Source organism: Miniopterus natalensis, chromosome 1, assembly GCF_054644295.1.
Source record: "Miniopterus natalensis isolate mMinNat1 chromosome 1, mMinNat1.hap1, whole genome shotgun sequence".
Taxonomy (NCBI): Eukaryota; Metazoa; Chordata; class Mammalia; order Chiroptera; family Miniopteridae; genus Miniopterus; species Miniopterus natalensis.
This window is the reverse complement of record NC_142081.1, coordinates 201234111-201257670: the sequence shown is the minus strand read 5'-3', so window position 1 is coordinate 201257670 and position 23560 is coordinate 201234111. Positions and strand designations below refer to the sequence as shown.

At 60.6% G+C, this 23560-nt stretch overlaps 1 protein-coding gene across 2 annotated transcripts; it reads left to right on the top strand.

Moving 5' to 3' along the window:
• Positions 1-283: 283 nt before the first annotated feature.
• On the top strand, positions 284-22708 carry UVSSA (UV stimulated scaffold protein A). Of its 2 annotated transcripts, none has more exons than XM_016195833.2 (13): positions 284-779; positions 1983-2313; positions 3031-3151; positions 3942-4295; positions 5080-5192; positions 5276-5404; positions 11839-11938; positions 16430-16574; positions 16937-17062; positions 17499-17682; positions 18020-18131; positions 20586-20760; positions 22307-22708. In XM_016195833.2, exons 1-13 carry the CDS (start codon positions 682-684, stop codon positions 22398-22400), a joined length of 2082 nt encoding a protein of 693 aa, XP_016051319.2. In that variant the 5' UTR covers positions 284-681; the 3' UTR covers positions 22401-22708. The 2 variants fall into 2 exon arrangements, with proteins under 2 accessions (XP_016051319.2, XP_016051320.2); XM_016195834.2 differs by lacking the exon at positions 284-779 and adding an exon at positions 788-981.
• Positions 22709-23560: the final 852 nt, after the last annotated feature.

Genomic DNA, 23560 nt, shown 5'->3' with positions numbered 1-23560 from the left:
CCCCTCTCGGGTGCCCGTCTCCCTCCTCCTCCCGGGTGCCCCTCTCTCCTCCCTGAGAACCTGCCCGGCCGGCCCTCCTCCCCCGAGTCGCCGAGCCCGCAGCCACCCCGCGCTGTGCTTCGGCCCCCCGGTGGCTCCCCGGGCGCACGTCGGGTCTCCCGCGGGCGCGGTGTCCAGAGGCCGAGCCCTGTGGCGCCCCGATGAGAGGCCTGCGGGGGAGGCCCACTTCTCTGTGATGCACTTACACCAAGCACATTTTCCTTAACATTTCCGCCTTTTCTCTTTTCCTCTGTTCAAGTATTACAGACGCCCCCCTCTCCCAGCGAGCCCTCTCCGCACCCCGCCCGGGCCTCGCGCGCCGCCCGCGGGGCTTGTGCCCAGAAGGTCTGGGGAACCTGACGGGCGTGTCCTGCCCACGCGCGCCCACGCCGTGAGTCTGCCCTCCGCGTGCAGGCTCCGGAGCCGACCTTTTCTCCTCGCACTTCGCCACCGAAAGCGCCCGGTGGGCCCCGCGTGGCCACCGCCTTGACCGGTTCCGTTTCAGCGCCCGGGAGGGCATCTCGCAGGCCCGGCGCGAGGACCCAGCCCCACCGCCTGAACCCCTGAACCCCAGCACCCGGTGGGCCCCGGACGGTGAAGCGCTAGGCGGCCCCTTGGGGTCTCTGCTCCGCGTTTCCAGTTATGGATCAGAGGCTTTCCGAGTTGGTGGAAGACCTCACAACTTCAGGAGAGCCGCAGCTGAACCCCGAGAAGATGAAGGAGCTGAAGAAAATCTGCAAGTATGTCTTAAGGTTCAGCATTTCATGGTGACTGGCTGGCCCGGCAAACCCAACACCCCTGGGATGTTGTACAATTGTGAGGCTTCCCCTGGGGCCAGGCACATCTCAGCTCTCCAGCGTCACTTCTGCTGGGAAAACCCCCGAAGGAACACGCCAGGATGTTACCCCAGGGCCCCGAAGTGTTCTGGGGCAGTGGTCCCAGGTGAGGGGAACATGTCAGGACTGGGGTTGAATCGCTGTTCACTCCCATGTGGGTGACGGAGTGTGGCCCTGGAGTGCACATGTGTGATTTAGGGGGAGTGTACGTCTGCTGCTTTAACTGTTAGAATGTGCGGTGGAGGAAGGTGAGAGGTCACGGGTGGGCAGGTGGCCTTCTGGTGCCGCAGGACCTGTGTGTCCACCCGCCCTTCTCTCCCACTGCAGGCAGGTGAGCTGGGATCCACTGAGAGCCGCTCAGACCCTGGGAACATAAGCAGAGGTTTACATTGTGTTTATGAAACAGGAGATTTTAAAGGATTATTAAGTGATGAAAAACTTACATTTTGACTAAAAAATTTCAGCTCAGATCAGGTTTCACTGTATGCCCAGAAAACCCCCAAACAGCGGTGGCTTACAGGGCAGGGGGGCACTTTAGTCTGTGCCGAAGCCGCTTCCCTGAGGAACGCCGACCGCGAGGTGAACAGGCAGTGAGGCCATCCCAGTGAAGCTATGGGCGCTGACACGGAAACCTCACGTAACTTATACGTGTCGTGGCGTATCACTCTCTTGATTTATTTCAACCACTTAAAAATAAAACCACTTCTGGTTTGTGGGTTTTTGCTTTTTTTTTTAAACCTTGCTTGAAGATATATTTAGAGAGAGGAAGGAAAAGAAATGTGGATATGAGAGAGAAACATTAATTGGTTGCCTCCTGGATGCGCCCCGACCAAGGGTCAAACCCACAACCCAGGTATGTGCCCTGACCCAGAATTGGACCCAAAACCCTTTGGTGTATGGGGTGATGCTCCCACCAGCTGAGCCACTTTGCCAGGGCTTGGCTTGTGGGTTTCACAGAAGCAGGAAGGGACCAGGCTTGGCCGTGCAAGGGGGAGTGAGGACCAGGACAGGGCACGTGTCCCTGCCTCTGTGAGCACTGCCCCCATGGCACTTAACTACCGTGTCCTCAAGTGTTGGGCGCTTGGTAAGAACAGCTGGCATCCCCAGGTCGTCGGAGGAACAGCTGAGCCATGCCTACCACCTGCTGATGGCCCAGCTGAGCCAGGAGCACGCCGAGATCCGCCTCTCTGCCTTCCAGATTGTGGACGAGCTCTTCGCCCGGTCTCACCTGTTCAGGGTGCTGGTCGTGTCAGACTTCCAGGAGTTCCTGGAGCTCACGCTGGGCACCGACCACAGGCAGCCCCTGCCGCCACCCAGGGAGGTGGCCCAGAGGCTGAGGCAGGCTGTCACCCGGGCCGTCCAGGGGTGGAACGAGAAGTTTGGCGCGGCCTATAAGAAGCTCGCCTTGGGCTACCACTTCTTGAGACACAGCCAGCAGGTGGGTAGGCCTTGGCAGTGCCATCTTGGTGGGCAGACTTGCCTGGACCCTTGGCTACTGGGGCAGGGTTGAGGACCGAGTGGGCCTGAGAGTAATCAGCAATGTGGGGGTCAGGGGCTCCAGAGACGGGAGGAGCAGCTTTGTGAGGAAGCTGGGAAGCTCATCCCTGGGTGTGGGTGGAGCTGAGCCTGTGGACCTAGTTCCCACGGGTGTACAGGTGAAAGGACAGTGAGATTCAGCTTCTCAGACGCAGCCCTTCTCTGGGACAAGTTTCCCCCTCTGGGACCCGTCTTACACTTTGTGTTTACCTGGGTCCCTTCTGCACTGGTCCCTGCTCTCCACCTGTGGGTGCCGCCTCTCCCGCTACAGGTCTGGGGTCCATGCTCAGGTGGTGGTCTCAGGCTCTTGGGTCTGGCCAGCAGCTACCCTTCCCTGCTGATTGGAGTGAGCAGCCCCCGCAACCCCCAGCACGCTTGTTGCCATGGTCTTTTTGTCTCTTTGTTGGGAGATGTTGCTGGCTGTGCTCTTTCCAGGGACCAAACACGCAGTCCAGTGTGTTCCCTTGTGTTTTGAACACTGAACTGGAGAGACCCACTGAGGTCTGGCTGGGTGCCGGTGACAGTGCTGGTGCGGGTGCCCCTTCTCTTTGGCCTGTTTTGACTTTCATTTTCTTTGTGTTCTGTTCATTTGGGTCTCATCTTTATCTCACTTTCTCAGGTGGATTTTCAGGATGTGAGCGCTAGGACTCTGGCAGAAAGAAAGCGAGAAGAGGAGAAGCAGAGGCGCTTAGACAGAATCTACCGGGACAGGTCCGAGCAGGCCGTGCGGGAGATGGAGGGTGAGTCTCCAGGACAGGGGGGCAGCAGGTGGACAGCCAGCTGGGCAGGGACCCCCGCCCTGTCCTGCGGAACCTCTCCTGGTCGGCAGCTGGCGGGGCCCTGTGTGCTGTGCAGGCCTCTTGGTGGTCATGCTGGCCGCGACTCCTCCCTGCATCATGTCGTCCAGGCAGGGGGAGATGAGATGTGCATCCTTTGTTGGTCTGTGGTCTGAGCTTCACCCTGCATCTCCTGGCCTCACTTGCTCTTGCCAGCCCCTTCCCCAAACCCTAGCATTTGTTTTCTGGCAGCCAGGGTGTGAGGAACAGGAATGCGGCTCTGCCTCAGGTGCTTGGGGGAGGACCAGGCCTTGAAAAGGCGCATAGGCCCCTGGGCCCAAGGAGAGCAAGCCATGTGAGTGGGTGCAGGTGCACTCAGACTGGAGGACTGGGACGTGGCGGGTGTCTTCATGGCCCTCAGCTGGCCGCTCCCTCCCCCAAGTTCTGCCTGTGACAGTGCGTCCCACGTGGAATTCACAGACATGCCAAGTAGTGGCTGTCGCAGCCTGAGACAGATCCGTGGGGTCAGGACATGGGAGGAGGGCCCCACAGCCGCAGCTGCCAAGCTAGCTCTCCAGCGGTCACAAACCCTCTGCTGACACTCGAGGCCAGGGTGCAGGGCTCTGCAGGGGGGAGGTGGGCTGTGGACAGCCCACCTGCTGCTGGACAGGTCTCCCTTGGACAGGGGTCTCTGCCCTCGGGTGGGCAGTGCTGTCCTATGATGTGACCCAAAAGCAGGTCTTGGTCTTTGCAGAAATGTCTGAGGAGATCCGGGGCTGCCTTACAGAGGTGGACAGCTGCTTCCGGCTGCTGGTGCCCTTTGACTTGGGGCTGAGCCCCGGGGCCGTTCGGCTTGCTGTGGCCTCTGCTGCACCCAAGGAGGGTACCCCTCTCCCAACCAGCACCCCCGTTGGGGATGAGGAGCGGCCGTGCTGCAGCAAGACCCTCCCGGCCTGTGCACTGCGTCCAGTGGCCATCCGTGGGGAGGGGCTGCCCCATGCCACCCAGGGGGCCTCCTCGGACGACGAGGACAGTGACCAGGAAGAGTTTGTGCGGTGCCATGGGCTGGGCTCCCACAAGTACAGCTTGGACGTGGAGCTGTCCTCAGGTGACGCACCCCTGCCGCAGCTCAGGGCTCTCCCTCACTGCCGACCAGGCTGCTGCCTGAACCAGGCCCCCTTGGCCACTGGTCTGCAGGACACTTCTGACAGCTCAGGCTTCTTGGTGCCGTGAGCAGGTCAGGGATCCCCCAAGTTGGGGTTAGGCTGTGGGTCCCAGGGCCCTCATTGTGACATGTAGGTGAGGTGACCAGGGTGCCTGTGGAGCATGTGCAGTGGCTACAGGCTGCTGCCCAGTCCATTGGGCTCAAACAGTGGCTGCCAGGGCCTGGGAGAAAAATGAGATGGAGAAACAGCTTCTCACCATGTTTGCAGAGATATAGGTGGTGTCTCTCAGAGCCCCATGTGGCCCTGGCCTCCCAGCCTCGAGGTTTCACCCCATGTGCCGGGCCCCCTGGGCCTAGCTTCTACATAGGTGCCCGATGTCCATGTTGGGTGTGGGTGGGGTTGGGGCCCTTCAGGAATTTTCTTGGGAGGAGAGCAGCCTGGCTGGAAGCTGCAGGAAGCCCTGGGCACACAGGCACACATGCACCCACCCACCCAGAACCTTTGAGCCCCAAGGAGCTGCCATGAGAGGCAGAAGCAGTCTTGGGGCCAGTGTGGAAGGAGCATTGGCATCAGACTGAAACGGTCTTTGCCAAAATCATGAAGCAGCAAATCTTGGGCATCAGGTTTGGAGTCCCAGGCAACCAACCTATGGCGGGGTGGAGATGGAAGTGCTGTGACCTGCCTTGGGCCTCTGGTCCCTCTGGTGACTGGCATGCCCCTGTGCAGACAGCCTGAGGGTGCAGGAGGACGAAGACAACTGCGCTGTCATCCAGTCAGCCCGGGACGCGCTCAAGCTCATCCAGAACAAGTTCCTACCAGCTGTGTGCAGCTGGGTCCAGGTGAGGCTCCCTGAGTGCCGGGCAGGTGTGGTCGCCTGGGGAGGGTGCCCAGCCTGCTGGATGACAAGCCCCCTTGCTGGCAGCTGTTCACCCGCGCAGGTACACATGGGGGGCACTTGGAGGCTGCCATCGGTCTGAAGGCAGAACTGGAAACGGCCCTGCGGAAATCCCGGGAGCTGAACATCGAGCCCGAGAGGCTGCGCAGGAGGGAGGTGAGTGGTGGCAACTGGGTGGAGGTGGCTAGGGTTCCTCTCTGGTCCGAGTTCAGCCCTGTGAGCAGAAACGCTGGGCTCTGGAGCAATCCAGGTCCTCCTTCACTAGGCCTTGGGGTTGAGGACCAGTCCAGCTGGTCCAGGAGGTGGAGCGGCTGGGCCAGGGAGTTCCAGGTCCCTAGGGTGGGAGGGGGCCTGTGAGTTTCTGAACTGTTGGGCCCCACCTTAGGTCCTTTGACTTTGCCGGGTGTGTAGCCCCCGGGGACCAGCAGAGGGCGATCTTGTTTCTCTCCTTTGAAAACGGCCAGTTGGGGAAATTCACAGCAGGTGCAGCGCAGGGTGCGATGTGGGGATCCTGGTGTGTCTGCCGGTGTGGCCGTGGGCTCAATTCCTTACAGAGGCCTGTCAGGCCCTCAGCCACCTCCAAGCCCTCCGAGCTCACGTGAGACTTGGACCTCTCACTGTTAGAAACCTGGGTGTTGCCCCCAGGTATCTGATGACCTGTGGGTGGGAGGCACGGAGTGTCCAGGCCTGGTCGTCCAGTGGGGGCCTCCAGGCTACTTGTGGCAGGAACAGGCTTGGGGAGTTGGAAGCCGTTGGTCAAGGTTATGCCACAGTTCACTCTGAAGGCTGGAGGGCCTGGCCAGGCGAGGGGCTGACCTGGGGCCATGTCTGTGTCCACTGAGTTAGGGGGGACACGGTAAACTGAGGTGGGCTCTGTGCATGCTACACCAGGCAGTGGGGGCCACGGGTCTGACTGCGTGCATGGAGCAGGCTGGAAGGTGTCTGCCTCATCTCTGCCTGTCAGGGAATGAACAGGAGAGCAGGCGACTCGGAGAGGCTGCTCCGGGAGCTGATTTAAGAGGCACTGCTCTGAAGTCCCTGGAGACAGTGCTCATTCCTCGGGCTGTAGATGGAGTGATTGGCCGCGGGCTGAGTGGCAGTGCCCTGCTCAGGTGAGCGCGGTTCCCAGAATAGATACCGGTATCTGCACATCTGTTCCTGTCTGTGCAGGGCGGCCGCCAGTGGGCTGGTAATTAGAAATTAGGGTCCCGTTGTTCTTGGCTGGTTTTCACATAAGGTGCCTGGGGGTTAAACCCCGGGCCTTGGTGTCTTCCCACTTAGCTCGGGTCTTGGCTGTGGGAAGAACAGGCTGAGCGGGTGCTAACTCAATAAGAGACTTAAACATCTGAGAACTTGTCACAGATGTTTGAGAGGCTCCCCTGGTTCCAGAGACCACGAGGCCCAGACGCCGAGGGGCGGGAGCCTGTCCCTGGACGGTCCGGGCCGCCTGGGCCTCTCCTCTTGGCAGCTGCACAGGACGTGGCCCCTTTTTCTTTCAATTTCCTGTTTCCGTCTGTGTTGCCACTGGTTTCTACATATTGTTTTCCTTTGATGTAGATGTTCTGTCTTTAAAAAATATTTAGGCCAGTTTAAGTAGGTTTAACTGTTTGCTTTATAGAGCGTCTCGCCTGCGTCTGCTGGGAAGCCGGCCGGGATAAATCTCACCTGGATCGATAGGAAGCATCACGGGAGATTTAGTTCCCAGCCTGGCTGTTCCCGGGCAGGGGTGATAATCCGCAGGGCCGCATCCGTTACACTGATAAACATCCTCTGGAAACTTTTAAATTGCATGCTGTTTAATTATGTAGCTAAGATCACCAATTTGTGTTGTGTAATTAACAAAATAGTAATTTCCCACTAACCAGTAAGTCAGAAGAAAATAGTTTCAAGCATCAGTCTGTTTAAATGATCAGCAGTGGGGTTTTTATTTTCTAACCCTCACCCGAGGACATTTTTTTCCATTGCTTTTCAGAGAGAGTGGGAGAGGGAGAGAAACACATCGATTGGTTGCCTCCCGCATGTGCTCCCAGGGCCAGGGATTGAACCTGCAACTGAGATATGTGTCCTTGGCTGGAATCGAACCTGGGACCCTTCAGTCCACAGGCCGATGCTCTAACCTCTGAGCCAAGCCAGCCAGGGCAGCAGTGGGCTTTTTAAACTAATACTGGGCTTATGGGTTTAAGTGGCTAAAATACCCACCTGGATGCCCTTGTCTCACCCATCACCAGTCTCGTGTGGCAGCTGCATGGTCTTAATGGCAACACCTCCCTGCTCATCCGCTGGACTCCGCATGAGGTCTTCCAAGTCTGTTGGCCTCTGTGGAGGGAGGCCTCGGCCACGCAGTGTCGGGCCCTGTGTGCCCGGCTTCCGTAGGTGAAAAGGGCAGAGCAGGAGACGCAGGGAAATGAAATGTTGGATGCTCCAGGCTCCCAGAGAAGCAGGGAAACTAAATCAGCCACGTGGGGACCTTGTACTCGGCAGGGCCAGTAAACAACCTTCCTGGTGACGGGGCCCCTCCATCATGCTGAAGGCCAGGCCGCTGCCTCCTGCTTTGAGGGGCTGAGAGCAGGGAGAGGTCTGCATGCTGATCTCGAGAGGACTAGGGAGCTTCGAGGCCCAGCACCCCTACCGCTGTTTGAACACCTGCCATCACCTCACCTTCCCCAATAGCCCTGCCCTCCAAACACCTTCACCTGTTGTCTCTCTAATTCCAAAAGCTGCTCCACCAGGGTTTATTCTGTAACCCCATTTTACAGGTGAGAAGACTGAGTCAGGGCGGTTGTGTGAGTCTTGCCTTCCTCCCAAGGCTGAGCCACCCAGTGAGGGTGCCACCCACAGCGTCACAGGGCTGGAGTCCTGCCTCCAAGCATGGAGGAAGGCAGGCTGAACTGGAGGGTTGGTGCAGCTGGGCAGCTTTTGTGTTCCATTGGGTGCCAGAGCCCAGGTGAGAATGCTCTGTGCCCCTGCACACCTCTTATGGGCTGCAGACTCCAGCGCACGCCCCATGTGGTCACCGGAGGAGAGGGCTGTCCATCTGGACCGAAGCACAGGCTCCAGTGCCTGGCCCGTGTCTCCTGGGCTGCCATCCCACCTCAGGTTCACGGCTGCGCCCTTACCTGTTTGCGGGCTGCCCGCCCAGACCCAGCAGAGCCCTGGGCCCCAGCCTCACCCTAGAGATGGACCTTCAGGCGGTGGCAGCCTCCCACCCCCAGCACCCCAGCAACTCGACGGGTGCTGGAGCAGCTCCCACAGTGAGGCCTGTTCGAAGCTCACTCCTGCTGCGATTCAGTCAGAACAGCAGGGAGGAGGCTGCCCTGCCACCGGCTTCTGATTCTCCCTTGGGGGGCACGTGCTCCACAGCCGCCCTAGCGGGCTTTGGGGTCCGTGTGCTTGCCATGGTCAGCCTGCCGCCCTGGCTGCCCTCTGAAGGTGCTGCAGCCGAGATGCTTTCGAGATTGCGGCCTGGCTGGGCAATTTGCACGGCCTTCTGGGAGGGCATTAGCATATAAATAGCCGCCGGATGACGGCCATCACAGCTGAGCACGTTTAATTTTTAGTTTATAAGATAGAATGGGCTTTTAAATGCATAGCCATCAAGCGCTGAGAGACAAATGCAGGTGGGAGCTCACTTGTCTGACGAGGCCTTACATCATTTTTTTTTAAAAGGGAAACACACATAAACTGAACAGCAGTGATTTCTTGGGTGAAAAGTAATTGAGATTGTGCACCAAGTTAATTAGATCACACAGAATTTATTTAATGGTCCCAGCTGTATCTCGGGCACGCGCTGGCCGGTGGGTGCTCCGTGCGAGGCCTCCCTTCCGGCCCTTCTCAAATAATTAGCAATCTCTCTACCCTACTCCTGTGAACTGATTGCATTGTATATTTTAGCTATTTTATTGCTTGTTTAATTATGATTGTGGAAGCTCATTTTTCTAAATCCTTTTAACTGGGTGAGAATCAGTTTGTATAAAGCCTGCTGAGGCTGAGGCCTACTCTGGGCCTCCCTGGTCTCGGGTGGGCTGGTGGGCTGAGTGTCTGGGAGGGTTTAGTATAGGGGCCTGGCCAGCTCCCAAAACCTTGCAAAGCACTTGGAGGTGTCTGTGGCCACAGGTGCTGACTGCCTGCCCAGGACTCACCTGTTACAGAGGTGAGCACATGGCCTAGCGTGACCTCGAGTCCCCCAGACGAGGGGGCCAGGTCTGGTTTTGTTGGACCAGGAAGCTGCTCCCAGGGAAACGGCGCTGGGGAAAGCCCAGTTTATAGGTCTGACTGGTTCTGAAGATGACCTGCCTTCAGCTGAGGCCGCCTCAGGGCGTGATCGTCCTTGGGTGTCCTCTGGGCTGCTCTGCCCCGCCCTGCCCTCAGCACCTCCCTACATGTGTCTGGGTGCTGGGTGCTGGCTTCTGTCCCATCTGTGACCTCTGACCTTGTGGGGAGGTTGTCCCTGCTGCCTTGATCGCTGGACTGGCCCCAGGAGCTCAGGCGTGGGCCTCAGTGGCCCAGCTGTGCTGTTTCCCAGGTACTTGTGGGAAGGCAGAGGTCAGGGAGGTGTCCGGGCAGCGGCGACCTCCCGTGAAGTGGAGCTTTCTGGCTTTCTCAGCCTCAGGAGGTCAGCCATCACCGCCCTTCCGCGTTGCACAGTCGTCGAGCCCTCCTTGTGGGCTCACTGCCCACCGAGCTCCCCTGGGACGTCACTGGGCAGTGGGAGCTTTCGTGCTGGGCGCGGTGTTGGCCGGAGTCTGGCTCGTCTGGTGCAGTGAGCCGTGGCCCAGCCGCCAGCGGTCACAGCCCAGGTGAGCTGCTGGCAGCACCCGGGAGCCCTGGTCCTGGCTGGCAAAGCTTCGCCTGGGACCTGGCTGAGGGGACCTTAAGGGGGCCGTTCTTACGGGCTCAGCCCCGCCCTGAGTTTACAGAGGACCTGTGTGCATCCCTGGCCTCTCCCTGCTAGGTCAGGAACAAAGAGCCTGGGGTCCCCACTTAGTGACTTGAGCAAACACTTAGGGCGAAAGGAGGTGTGGTTCCTGATAGTTAGCGAAGCAGCTGAATATTTTTTAGGAAATGGAAATTTAATACAAGTCCCCGGTGAAATTCGTTGGCGGGAGCAGTAAGTGTAATATTTTATGAAAATGACCCCATATTTAAACTCTGGCGACTGTGGTATGCGTCGTAGCTCCCGGTCGGTCCACACCTACCTTTTAGAAAATTAAAACACATAAATTCTGCTTAGTGTTTGGTGCGCACTGCGCAGGCCTGCAGCGCGGTGCCCTAAAACCTTGGGCTGCTCGCCACCTTTCATAAATTCCTGGGGAGATTCTGTGCAAAAATAATTTTCAGGTCCGCGGCTCATTGTTATTCAAACGTGATTGATGGTCGTCATTTGCTCAGCGCTGGAGTTAAGTGCCCCTGTCATTTCCAAAGAGTATAATTGGGACGTTTCACAGGTCAGCGGTGGAGACAGGCTTCCCTTTTGATCAGTGTTAGACTGATAACAAAAATTACAGTTTCCGTGATTAATGTCTCTGCACCTCCCGATGCAGGGCTGCCGGGCGAACCCAAACAAAGTGCATTTGCATCTGATTATGCCTCTGGGGCTGCCCGCGAACCGCAGGTACCGACACCCACAGGCTGGTGTCCAGGGCGGCCCGAGGGTGCCGCTCTCTGGTGGCTGGCTGAGCTGGCGTGGGGCCAACCCGCGGCCGCCCCCTGTGGTCAGTGTTCCTCTCGGGGATTGTTTCAGAAGGACTATGTCAGATGGTCCTGTTTCTTGAAATGTTTGTCTCTGACAACCTCCCCAGGCCCGATCACTGGTGGTCACCCCACAGGGTCTCCCTTCTGGGCCTTTCCCTCAGGTGAGCTGCAGTTGGCGGTGGCATCCAGGTGGGTGCTGCCATTCTGGGGGCAGTGCCCACTCCTTGGGGCAGGGCCACCAGGCCACTGTCCTGGCCTGAGGGCCGGAAGCCAGAAGCAGAGCCCTGGTTCCTCGGTGGTGGGCAGTGGGTGGGGCTTCTGGGTGCCTCCTGCTGTTTGTGGCCCTGGCACGTGGCGTGGATGTGGCCATTGGTCACCCAGCATGGAAGCCCTCCTCTGGGAGGACCGTTCACTAGCCTGAGATGAGCCTTTCGTGTGCAGGGGCCTGGCTGTGCAGCACCGGGGACCTTACCACGCTGGTCTGGCAGAAGTGGGCTCATCCAAAGAGAACCCTTTCTTTGGTGGCTTAACGTCATTGTTAAGAGCGGAATATTCCAGAAGTGCTGTGGTCACGTCAGTACCACCCGGGTCTTAGTGGGGAGCGGCCGAGCTGAGCCGAGCGAGGCCCGGGGCTGGGCCTGGAAGGGGGCTGGCACCTCACACGGGCCTTTGGGCGAGATCTGCTCTGAGACTGAAGCGGTGCCTGTTCCGCACGCCAGGCTTCGGGCAGCTGGGCCGGTCCAGTCGGGTCTGAAGTCGACGCTGAGGAGCGAGGGCATCGGCTGGGAGACAGCTCGGTGTGTCCCCCCGGCAGCGCTGACGCCCAGCCGGAGGGACAGCCCCACAGGGGCCCCGGCTCCGCCTGCTGCTCACACACCGGTTTGGGGGTGTTCCCACAGGCGGCATCCCCCGGGAGCGAGAGTGAGGACGACGACTTTGTGGAGGTCCCGGAGTGGGGGGGGCACGACGCCTGCGGCCCCGACTTACAGCCCAAGGATGGTAAGTGGCGGGGAGGGGCACTGGGAAGTGGGTTCCCCTCAGACAGTGCCCCTTGGCGGGGACCTCGGGTGTGGGCCCTGCCGCCCACTGATGGGGAGCCGGCCGTGGTCGGAGCAGGTGGTCCTGAGGTTCTCTGCGGCTGCCAGTGACACAGCTGCTTTCCCTGAACCCTGGTGGCTCCCCTTGTGCCCGGGCCATCCCTGAGGCCACCTGGTGGGTTCCTGTCGCCAGTTCCTGTGGGTGCAGCCAGGTGTCCACAGAGCAGGCCCTCAGAGGGCCCCTGCGCTGACCTCCGGTGTGGGGAGTGAGGGTCGGGGTGGGCCTGCTGTCCCAGAGCCGAGGGAGGGTCCTGCTCTGGGGCGGGGGTGGGGCGGGGCTTGGCATTGGCTGCTGCCTCTCGTAGGTGAGAGGCAGCCACCCCACATTCTCCAGGCTCCCTTGCTCCCCGGTCACCATTTCTTGGGGGTGTCACAGGGCGGCGATCCTCCTTACAGTCAAGGAGTCAGACCTGGTGTCTGACCCAGGGTGTCTTGACTCCCTGACACGGAGCGACGGTGACCTTGGGGAGCACACCCCCACCTCTGTGGGGTCTCCTGTCTGGAAGACTTTCCTTTTCCAAAAGTCCTCTACAGGCCATGTCTGCACCCCAGGACTTGGCCCTCCAGGGGGGTGTGGGCCCACCTTCAGGCGGCCTTGCACGGGGCTCTCTCCTCCCGTCCAGAGCAAGGCCGTGGCTTCTGTGGGGAGGCAGACAGTTGACCTGGGTGGAGCGCGGATGAGATGACGGGTTCAGCGATCTTAGGGGTTGGACACTCGAGTGTGAAGGCGTGACTATTGGGGGTCACGTCAGATTAACCAGACCTCACAGCCGTCCGGGTGTCTGGTCCCTGTTTATACCAGGTGACCGTCCTGGGTGGTTCTGTTTCCTGGGCCCCCGCCAGGGAAGAGATGGGTCTCCCGCTGACCGCTGACCACACCCGCTGTTGATCCAAACCTGACCTTGGGCCAGAGGCCTCACCAACACCCACGAGGCACCCCAGAGCGGCTTCGCCGGTTCACGAGGTGCAGTGACCACCTTCCTGGGCCCAGGGTGGTGCCAGCAGAAGGCTGGCCATGCCTGAGGCTGCCAGTGCAGGTCACACAGTGGGCTGAGGGCAGGACTGCAGGGAACAGCCTGCTAGGCCCCGGCCACTTCTCTAGTTTCAGCAGCCGCGGGGCCGGCAGCCGCAGTCCTGCCTTAGCACCTGGGCCCGGGCCTGGCAGTGCTGCCTGCAGGTCTTCTCAGCCTGCAGGCTGCCCCCTCCTCCTCGGTCCTGGCCCGGCGCCCTGCACCTCGGTGCCCACGCAGTGCCTGGCTGTGGCGGGTGCCTCACGAGGAAGGCAGGGACCCTGTTGCTTTTGCGTGTGTTTCTGCGGCCATGCTCCACCTCTCTGCTGGGGCCTTGAAGGTAGGATGGCTGGTGTCTGGGCAGGTGCTGGTGACTGATGTTCTCTAAACGGTGGCAAACTGGTGGAGGAGTGTGCTGGCGGCCCAGGGTCCAAGAGGGGTTTCAGGTCCCGTGGAGGACTGGGGAGGGGGCCTCTCCTGGCGTCAGACTCCCCCTGGTGACGTGCCCTCCCCTGTGGAGCTATGAGGCCCCAGGTCACAGAGGGGCCTCTGCCCCATGTTTCCTCCGAGCTCTGGGGCTGTGGGTGGCGGGTGGCGAGGGCGCTGCAGTCCACTCAGAGCCCAGGTCTACCCGGGGCTGCTTTTCCAGTTGGCTTGCGCGGGTCTGCGGCCCTTCAGCCTGAGCCCCTGCCCAGGAAACGCGAGCTCTCATTTTCTCTGAATTTTCACAAGCGGGGCTTTTATCTTCCCCTTAATCCTGCGTCTGTCAGGACGTAATCTCTTTCTCAAATTTACATTTTAATTACAAGGCCAGCTGAACTAGGCAAAATCAATAGTGTCAGGCGGAGGCTGACTTTGCGAGAAGCCCCAGCCTCTCCGTTTCCTGCATTGATCGTCCGGCGCCCGCCTGCCTGATGCTCCAGGCAGATCGGGCCCCTTGGTCAGTTTAAACAAAAAAGTAGATTTGGGCATTTCTGTGATACCTTCTAAAAGCAGCCGTGGGAGTAAGTTTGCACCCAGACCTGTGCTGAGTCGGATGCCCTCTGGGGGGGGGGTGTCTTGTTCTCAGGCTCCGCTGTCCATTCTCCCTGCAAACTGCCGGCTGCGCGTCTGCTCTCTGGGTTTTCACTTTGAAAGTATGTCAGCGAGATTGATTTTCTACCACGGTGTGAAAATGGTGGTGTTTTTTAGTGCCCCAAGTATTTACCCCGCTCTAACACGCTTACCCATCTTTTTAATGGTTTAAAACAACAAATCAATGAAAAATATATTTCATTCTTGTAGCTCAGGAATTCTCGTATTGATCGTTGGCTGTGACTGTATCCATCCAAACGCCAGTGCCCACTCACCAGCCTCTCCTGCGCGTGAGGCGTGTGCGCTTGTGCGGGCACCTGCCTGTCCTGATGGTGTCGTCAGATCCCAAGTGGGCCTGTGGACGCGGTGCTGGTGCCGGCATCCAGCAGGGCCCAGCCTCCTTTGGTGTCCCTGGGCCCTCACAGCTCGTGCTCGGGTGGCCAGAGGTGGATTCAGTCACCTCTAAGTGGCTCTGTGCAGTATCCCCCTTCAGCATGGGCCCCCAAGAATCGGGGCTGGACCCCATGCTCACGCGCAGAGGAGCGGGTCCTGACGGGCTGACCTGCTGTGAGCCACACCTGAGCAGAGGGGCCCTTTCAGGGGCCGGGCCCTTCCTGGCCTTACCCTGTGTCCTCCCCTCCGCCCCCACCCCCCTCCTGCCCTGGAAGCTCTTTCCTGTGTCCAGTGCTCATGCCGGTCAGCCCCCTTCTGACTGCCCCTTCCAGTCAGTGTTGCTCATGAGCCTGAGGTGGACGGGTGGACAGAGGTACGTAGTCAGTGGCCCGCACGGCCAGTCTGCACCTGGGGAGTACGCAGAAGCGTGTGTGCGTGGCCTGTAAGCTCCCCGCCTCTGGGGTCACCGGCCGCCCTTCACTCTGCTCCCCTCACTGCTGTGTGCCTCGAGGACGCAGTGTGGGTGACGGGTCTTCAGAAGGGCTGTGGTCTCCTCCCTGGTCACCCGCCAGCCTGCGTGTGCTCGGCAAGGGTTTCTCAGATGTGAAGCCTGCGGTGCTGCTGGGCCGCCCCTGGGTCTGAACCCGGATCCGCTCGTCCATCCCAGCCTCCCTGTGAGGTCCCGGGCCCGCGGCGCCCGCAGAGCCCGCGGTGGGGTCCCACCCACCCCTCGTTCCTTTGGACCGGAAGTCCGGCTCCTCGCGTTGGCCATGGCCTCAGCCTTGGCTCCCTGGCCCGTCTGGGTGGTGACCTCGTTCTACCCGTGTCTGGCCATCTGTCTGAGGCGGGCCTCACGCGGGTAACATGGTTTAAACGCTTCTGACCTCAGTGGCCTGTCAGGTTTCCGTCTCTTCGTGTACTTGTCGCCGTATTTCAGACGCTTCTCTTGCTGCTTCGCTTTCTTTTCCCACCTTTTATTTGCTAAATTAACTTTTCTTCTGCTTTTTTTTTTTTTTTAATATGTCGTTACTGATCTGAGAGAGGAAGGGAGAGGGAGAGAGGGAAACACCAGTGATGAGAGTCACTGATCGGCTGCCTCCTGCTCGCCCCCGACTGGGGGTCGAACCCACAACCCGGGCCTGTGCCCTGACCCGGAATCGAACCCCGATCTCCTGGACCCCAGGTCGATGCTCAACCCCTGAGCCACGCCGGCTGGGCTCCTCTGCTGGTTTTTAAAACTATTCATTCAGTAACAGGATAAAAACATGGTTCTTTCCCCGGCCGGGTGCCCAGTGGGCTGGAGCCTTGTTCCGTCCACCACGGAGGCCGCAGGTTCCATCTCCAGTCGGGGCACATACGGGGCAGCCGACCAGCGTCTCCCTTCGCGTCGGGGTTTCTCCCCCCCCCCCCCCCCCCCAATCTCTAAAGTCAGTCAGCGTTCTCAGGTGAGGGTTGAAGAAACATAAACGTTCTTCTGGCAGCCTCCCTGATTGTTAAAGATCTGTACTTACTTTGCCGTCCACCATAAACTTCTGTAGTTTATTGGCGTCTGCACGTGATGGTAACCTGGCTCCTGGGGACGTGCTGGGCGCCCACGTGGGTAGTGGCATCGGCGCAGCCGGCAGCAGGTCTGGGGAGGGCAGTGGGTTTCCCTGGTGCCCTCGTCTGCCCCAGGAGTGTGGGACGGACACCGGCCTGCAGAAGTCAGGGCATGTCAGCCTCATCTGTGGCCGTGCCCTGGGAGGACGTGGGGGAGATGCCAGCATCGGGCTTCGGCGTAGCTCCGTGGACGGCACAAACGTGGGCCACCTCCTAACTGCCCAGCCACCACCTTCCCTCCCCGTGGGATGGGAGCACAGTGCCCCCCATGGCGTCTGTCCGGGGGACGGTGACCAGGAGTAGGAAATGTGTTTCAGGGCTGGAGAAAGACCTGGCTGCGCAGGGCTTGCAGGCGAGGAAGAGCATGAAGATGGACGTGGAGGCCAGCGACCCCACCTCGGCTGCCGCCCAGCTCCACCGCCTCCGGGGCTGCTTGCCCCCAGCCCCGTGCCCGAGCCCCAGGTGACTCCCCGCCACCGTCTGCCCAGAGCACGGCCTGCCTCCCTGGCCCCTGAGGCCGCCTTGGCTCCTTGAAGGCAGCCCCAGGTGTGCACCTGCCAGCACCTGTATCTAGGGCCAGGGCCAGTGGGAGCAGGCAGGGGAACGGCCGAGGCTCTGGGGCTTGGGGGTGGACATTGGGCACCCAGGCCCCGGGTGAGGACCCCTCACAGCCTCAGCATTGCCCTGGAGCCCAGCCCGAGCGGAGGTCATTGGTCACAGGTGCCGACCCTGGGCCTGTGCCCAGGAGAGGAAGAAGCGGGTGGCTGTGGCTGTGGCTGGCCTGGCACACAGAGCGTCCTGTTCTGTTCTTGTGGCCCCTGCAGGACACCACTGGGACCAGAGGAGGCCCAGAAGCTGGCAGCAGAGCGGGCCCGGGCTCCCGTTGTCCCCTTTGGGGTGGACCTATGCAACTGGGGCCAGGAGCCGGAGGCTGTGGGGAAGATCCTCAAGTGAGTGCAGGCGGGTCTCATTCGTCGGCCCTGCTCCCTCCACCTGCACCCGCCCAGCTGTGTGACACAGTCGTGCCCTGTCCTAGACCTTGGGCTTTCCTGAGCCTCTCTGTCCCCTAGGAGATGCCCCGTGTCATCTGGGTACCAGGGCCCAGGGCGGTTCCTCACCCTTAAGGCTCCTCCAGCTCTTGTCACCACTGTCCCTGTCACAACTGCCCTTGCCCCCTGACCTCCTCGGACTCCGAATGAGCTGGGCTTGGGGCTCTGCGAGTAGTGTCGGGAAGCCACCCCTCACTGCGCTGGGCTGTGCTCTGGCCCCACAGACCAGGGGGCGTGGCTCTGCCCATGTGAACCCCATTGGGGCAGTGTCCCTGCGTGGCTCTGACCGTCTGGGCAGTGTCCCTCGGGGGTTCTGACCGTCTGGCCCGTGCTGCAGGGCTGAGTCTCAGCACCGCTTCTGGAAACCCAGCGAGGTAGAGGAGGAGGTGAACAGTGCCGAGGTCCTGGAGGTGCTGCGGAGCCGCCACATAACCTTCGCGGGGAGGTTCGAGCCTGTGCAGCACCAGTGCCGTGCCCCCAGGCCTGACGGCCGGCTCTGTGAGCGCCAGGACCGGCTGAAGGTGAGGCAGCCCTGGGGCCTGAGGGCGAGCCGGGCTCCACGGGGCTGCTGGTGCTGGCCCAGCGCCTGGGGGGCTTGTCCTGTCTGCAGCCACCGCTTGGCCGCTGGACTAGGCCTGGTGCCTTCCCAGCCTGAGGGCAGCATTTGGGCCTCCAAGCAGGACTTGGCTTGTTCCTGCATTTCTCTCCCTGAGCAGTGCCTGGGCTGGGGGGAGGCCTGACTCAGGCAGATGCCCCTCACCCAGTCCCAGGATGGCCACACCCTGGCGCCTTCCTTTGAGGGTGGTGAGGGTGGGTGGCAGAGACTCGGAGGGTGATGCCCACGTTGCTTTGCCGCAGTGCCCGTTCCATGGCAAGATCATCCCCAGAGACGACACGGGGCAGCCCCTCCACCCAGAGGACAGGGCCCGGGAACAGAGGCAGCAGCTGCAGAGGCAGGCCCAGTGCCCAGGTGGGTGCTGGGAGCTTGGGACTCGGGGCGGGGGGGGGGGGGGCGACAGCCAGGCCCCAGGAGCCCCTGGGGTGGCTCTGTGTATCTGTGTGTGATCACCTACCGCTCCCGCTGGGTCACTGGGGACCACACCGCCTGTGGGGTCTCAGGGACATTTGATGCATGACGTGGGCACACCCACTGCCGGAAACCACCTGTTGTCACTGGTTTGGTGGGTTCTGGGTTCTGAATCATGTTTTTTAAGCAGATGAAGAAATCAAGGCGAGAAAAGCTAATTGGGCGAGCCCGTGCTAGTGAGGAACTGGCGCATTTCTGCTGCTAATGCCTGGGGTCTGGCCCTCGCCAAGCCTTGCTCTCTCTGCAGATTGTGTTTTTTCTGTGCATGTGATATGTGTGTGTGTTATAAGTGTGTTGTGTGTGCACGCATGCGTTTGTGTGCTGCGTGTGTTATGCATGTAGTGTGTGTGCGTGTCTGGGCAGGAGGCGAGGGGCACTGGAACAGCTGAGCCTCAGGCATGGAGGGCGCTGGGTCAGGGCTCCCATTTCCTGGCAGTGGCCAGTTTCAGATCAAGTGGCCAGTGGGTCGCAGCCACCTAAACGCCATGCTCAGGACCATTTTGGAGCTTATCTGGGGTGCGAGTTGGTGTGGTGTGGGGCGCGTGGAATGGGCTGGCAGCCTCTCCGCCCCAATGGGGCCTGAGCAGCAGGGCCGGGTGGTGGTGTGTGGAAGCGGCCGTCATGGCTGGGCAGCACGTGGGCCACTCAGTGGACTGGAGTCTGAGGGCCTGGCCACCAGGTGCCCTCTCCCCATAGGCACCCGAGAAGGCAGAAGGCGGCTGTGTCTGGGGCAGTGCTGGCCAGCGTGTGGGGTCCCAGCTGGGCTGTTGGTCATCATTAGTGGGGTGTCTCCCTTTGTCCTGAGAGACGAAGATTAGATTTAGCCTGACTCCCGGTCAGTGCCTGGGCCCAGGCCCTGGGTGGGGCAGGAGGTCGGGACCTGCTAATCCGCAGGCCGAGGCTCCCTGGTGGTGCCCACTCAGAGCAAATTAAGTACCTATTTTTTGTGTCAGCCTGAAGAGTCTCTGGCTCCCCAGCCCGCGGTGACTTGTTAACAACAGGTATGGGCCGCGGCTGGGCCGGTGCTGGCCAGTCAGATGTGAAATAGCATCTCTTCACTAACTACAGTATCGATCCCGCCTCCCTGCTCGCGGGGCAATTTTCTTTCCCAGCGCTCACCTCGGTGACAATGCGGCGGAGCTCGGGCGTCCGCGCAGGAAGGCCGCGCGCCCCAGCATCTATTGATTTTCTTCAAAGGCTTTTAAATTGCTCCTTCATTTTACTGAGATGCTCATTCCATCTCGAGCTGCGCTGCGTCTTCCCGTTGTGTTTAAACAATTGCTCCATTCACTGGGCTCCTAAACTGTGACGCCTTCTTATTACTGGGAGATAAACTGTTTAGACAGTTTTCCTTAATCTTGGATTAATCGTCTCTGTATCTGAGCTCTGCAGCCCGTTTTCCTTCACTTCAAAAAATCAACTTGGGGAGGCCTGGCCATCTGTCTGTCTGAGGCGTGGCCTTGCCTGGTGCTGGACGTGCCCACTCACTGCCCCCCATGGGTTCCCGTTTGTGTGGCGGGTGTCAGCGGTGGGGTGGGGGTCCAACACCTCCTGCAAGCCAGGGTCTCTGTCTGGGTGTGTCAGGGGAGGGGTGCTGTGTTCTCGTTGCTGACTTGTGTGGCCCTCCAGGCCGGCTGGCTGGGCCGACGCCTTGTCTCATGGACCCCACATGGCTGGGGATGCAGGAGCAGGGATCCAGGCGGGAAGTAGCACTGACGGCCTGAGTTGGTGCCTTGGCCTCTGACCTCAATGCCTGCCCCCTGCCCTGGCTGGAGCCCCCCTTAGAGCTCTCGGCAGCCCTGGTCGTGGGCACGGGCCTGATCTGCGGCTGTGTGACGTTGCTTCTCCTGCGCCACTTCTGCTGCCCCAGGCCTGGCCGTGAGGGAGGGTATGGGGGGAGCAGGGCTGTCTGGGTGAACTAAGCCCTCACTGCTGAGACCTGTCGCCAGGTTACCTTTGGACCAATAGAGAGAGAGGCCAGCCTGCCCTGACCCTTGGCCGTGGCCGCCCCTGCTTGCACACCCTTGGCCGGCAGGCGGGTCAAGAGGCCATGATTTGGGGCCGGATGGAGCACAGTCCAGCCTGGAGTCTAGGAGGCAGCCTGTGGGTGGCACTGTCCGCAGCCTGGCTCTCCTGGCCTTGTGGGTGCAGTGTCCTGGGTGCAGGTGGTGGGAGGAGCTCTGCCTTGCCCTCAGCCCCAGGGAGTGGCCAGCCAGCCTCCCTGCCCCTCTGTCACGTGGGTGAGCTGCGTGGCTGTGTCAGGGGGAGGTTGGGCTTGGACGAGAGGTGCTGGGGTTGGTGCCAGGTGTTTTCTGAAATCTCGAGGTCTGTTTGCAGACTGGCAAGACCCCGAGTTTATGAGAGACGTGGAGGCGGCGACAGGGGTGGATCTTGGCTCGTCCCGGGTTGGCAGGAGAGGCAAAGGCAAGAAGAGGCGGCACCCTGGACTCACTGACCTGAAGCAGCAGGCGGACACCGCCCGCACGCGCATCGCCAAGAAGGTCTTTGCTAAGTAAGAGCCCTCACTAGCCCCTGGACCTGTGGGAGCTGGAGGGGAGCCGACCAAGCTCCCAGCCGTCCTGAGACCCCTGGTACCTCCTCTGCTGCACATTTCTTCCTGTGACCGCTGGCCCCCCAGTGGATGGTTATTCCCAGCCAGTGGAGGGGGGAAAGCAGGCTGTCGGGTGGAATCTGGAGTGGTTACCCCGTGGTGAGGGATGAGCATCTTATTTAGGGGGGGCTGCTGATGCAGAGCCAGCCTGTGTCTCCCCTTGTCCGACTAGCCTGGGCTGGGCATGGCCTGGAGGCCCCTCAGGGTCAGTGCTCAGGGGTGTCCACATGGTGACATCAGGTAGGCCAGTTACCTCCAAGTCGGCCAGGACAGGTCATCACACAGGTCTCAGCCCCAGCAGAGCTCGGTGGTGCCACCAGGACAGTGGACATTCCGGGTGCTGCTCTCACAGCCGGCTGGGGGGTTGGTCAGGGCGTCTCCCCACCTGGCTGGTGGGCCTGGGCAGGTTCTTAGTAGAAAGGCCTCCAGCCCAGTAGCCCCACCACCCATCCTACAGCGGTGGTCAGACAGCGGCTCCCATGTTCAAGGCATTGCCAGAAAGCATTTAGGGCTTTTGTGTAGGAAACCATGTAAGGCCGTTGCCTCCCTCCTCAGATTTATGCCAAGACCATGTAGGTCCATTAGGGGGCCTCTCACTCGGCCCCCAGAAGGCACTCAGCTCAGCGCACTGGGCAGAGCAGGCCCTTCCTGCCCTCCTTGCCGGCCTTCCTGCCTCCCTGGTCCGAGTGGGGCTGAACAGGAGGGCAGCTTCCTGGGTACCCACATGGAGCCCCCATGGGCTTTGCATTCCTGGTCTGTTGGTTCTTCCATGTCCAAGCCTGTAGGGCTTGGCCCCAGGCTCTGGGCTTGAGGCTGGTTTCCTAGGGTTTAACCAGGGGTAAAGAGCACCCTGGGTGCTGACCCGGAAGCGTGTCTCCCTGTGTCCTCCGTCGGGCCCATAGCTGACTGCTCGGGGCAGCCGTGCGGCCAGGAGGTCTCCCTACAGGAGTCTGGGTGACTGGGCCCTTTGCAGGGCGGCAGAGCCCCTGGGCAGTGTCAGCAGTCACTGCTGTGTGGCCCGGATGGCTTCCTCCTGGGCACAGGCCCTGCTGAGTCCACACCACCCTCCCCACAGTCAGCGGGCAGGAGCCCCCGGGGCTCGTCCGCATCTTCTTGCTGCTTGTTCTCAAGTGTCTCCCCGCGAGTCTGGACGTGGAGCACCCTGCAGGCCCGGGCACAGCCTGAGTCCCGAGCTTCCTGACAGCGTGGCCTGCATCCCCCCCCCATTGCCGGGCAGGCTGTGCCCATCGGGAGCACAGTCCGGCATTGCCAAGGCCACCTCTGGGTCGCGGCTCCCCAGTGTGGTGTCCGGTGCCGCTGTTTCTGAGCTGTGTCCTCGTGAGCTGGAGTCTGCGAGGGGCCTAGGGCAGCATCTGCCCAGGACCGACGTCCCGTCCCAGCCAGGCCTGGGCCTCCCTGGTCACATCTTGCTTTGCTCTCTCTGCAGGGCGGCCATGCAGAGGGTGGTCACAGCCATGAACCAGGTGGACCAGAAGAAACACGAGAAGTTTGCAAACCAGTTTAACTACGCGCTGAGCTAGAGGCTGGGCCAGCTGTGCTGTGGTCCCCTCTGCTCCTCGGCTCCTCCCCCTCTGCCAGTGTCCCCGAGGGGAGAGGGCGGGGACTGGGCAGCAGCCGCCGTCTCCACTGTGTTAAATGGGAGGAAATGGCATATTCTGATTAAAATGCTGAGGGTGTGGTCATGGGGGCCACTGCCACCTGTGTTATGGGTCTGGCTGCCTAAGAGGTCCCTGGAGCACCAGGGGTGACCTCGGCAGCCATGTCTCCATTGGGCAGCTTGCGGAGCCTGCACACTGCGTGACATGGTTCAGGCAATGGAAGGGGCCCCCACTCAGCATCGGAATGTGTGTGGCCCCACCCGCCTCCGCCTCTACAGGGGGCTGGCCGCTCAGGAACTCTGGGAAAATCCATATTTTTGTGTAAAGGCTGTTTTAATGCAAACACAAAGGGAAGCGACCGTCCACCTGTCGCATGTCTCGTTTCCAGCTCACGGCCTCGGTGACGGCTCCGTCAGGGTGCAGAGGACCACCGTACCCTGCTGCTTAGAAAACGACTTGATCAAGATGTAACTCACATACTGTGATGTTCACTCTTCTTCCAATTCAGTGGCACCACGTACGTTCCCGGTGTCAGGCACCCCCACCCTGCGTGGCTGCAGAGCTTCTCATCACCGTGAAAGGCAGCCTGTCCCCATTAGTGGCCACTGCCCACCCCCGGGCACCTCTGAGCTACTGTCTCTGGATTTCCCTGTCCCGACGCGGCCTTGACTGGAGCCACAACAGCCTCCGTGTCTGGCTCATGACAGCACAGTGGCTCTGAGGTCCTGTGTCATTCCCCTTCATTGCCTCACCACGCTCATCCTGGGGAGGTGCCACCTTGTCTATCCCTCGCCAGTGACGTGGTGGTGGGCACATTTGGCTGTTGTGCGTGCCAGTGTTTGTGTGGACAAGTTCACTTCTCTGGGCGTAAACTAGGAGCAGAGTCCCTGGGTCCCGTGGTGGCTCCTTAACCTTCCCGGGAACCGCTGACCTTCCCACAGCCTCTGCGCCCGGGGCGTCTCCAGGGGCGTCCTGGTGGGAGAGGTGCTTCCCCTGGTTGATTGCGTTTTCCTGATGCTGATGATGCTGAGCATTTTTTCATGTGCTCATTGGCCGTCTGTACGTCGTCTTTGGAGAAATGC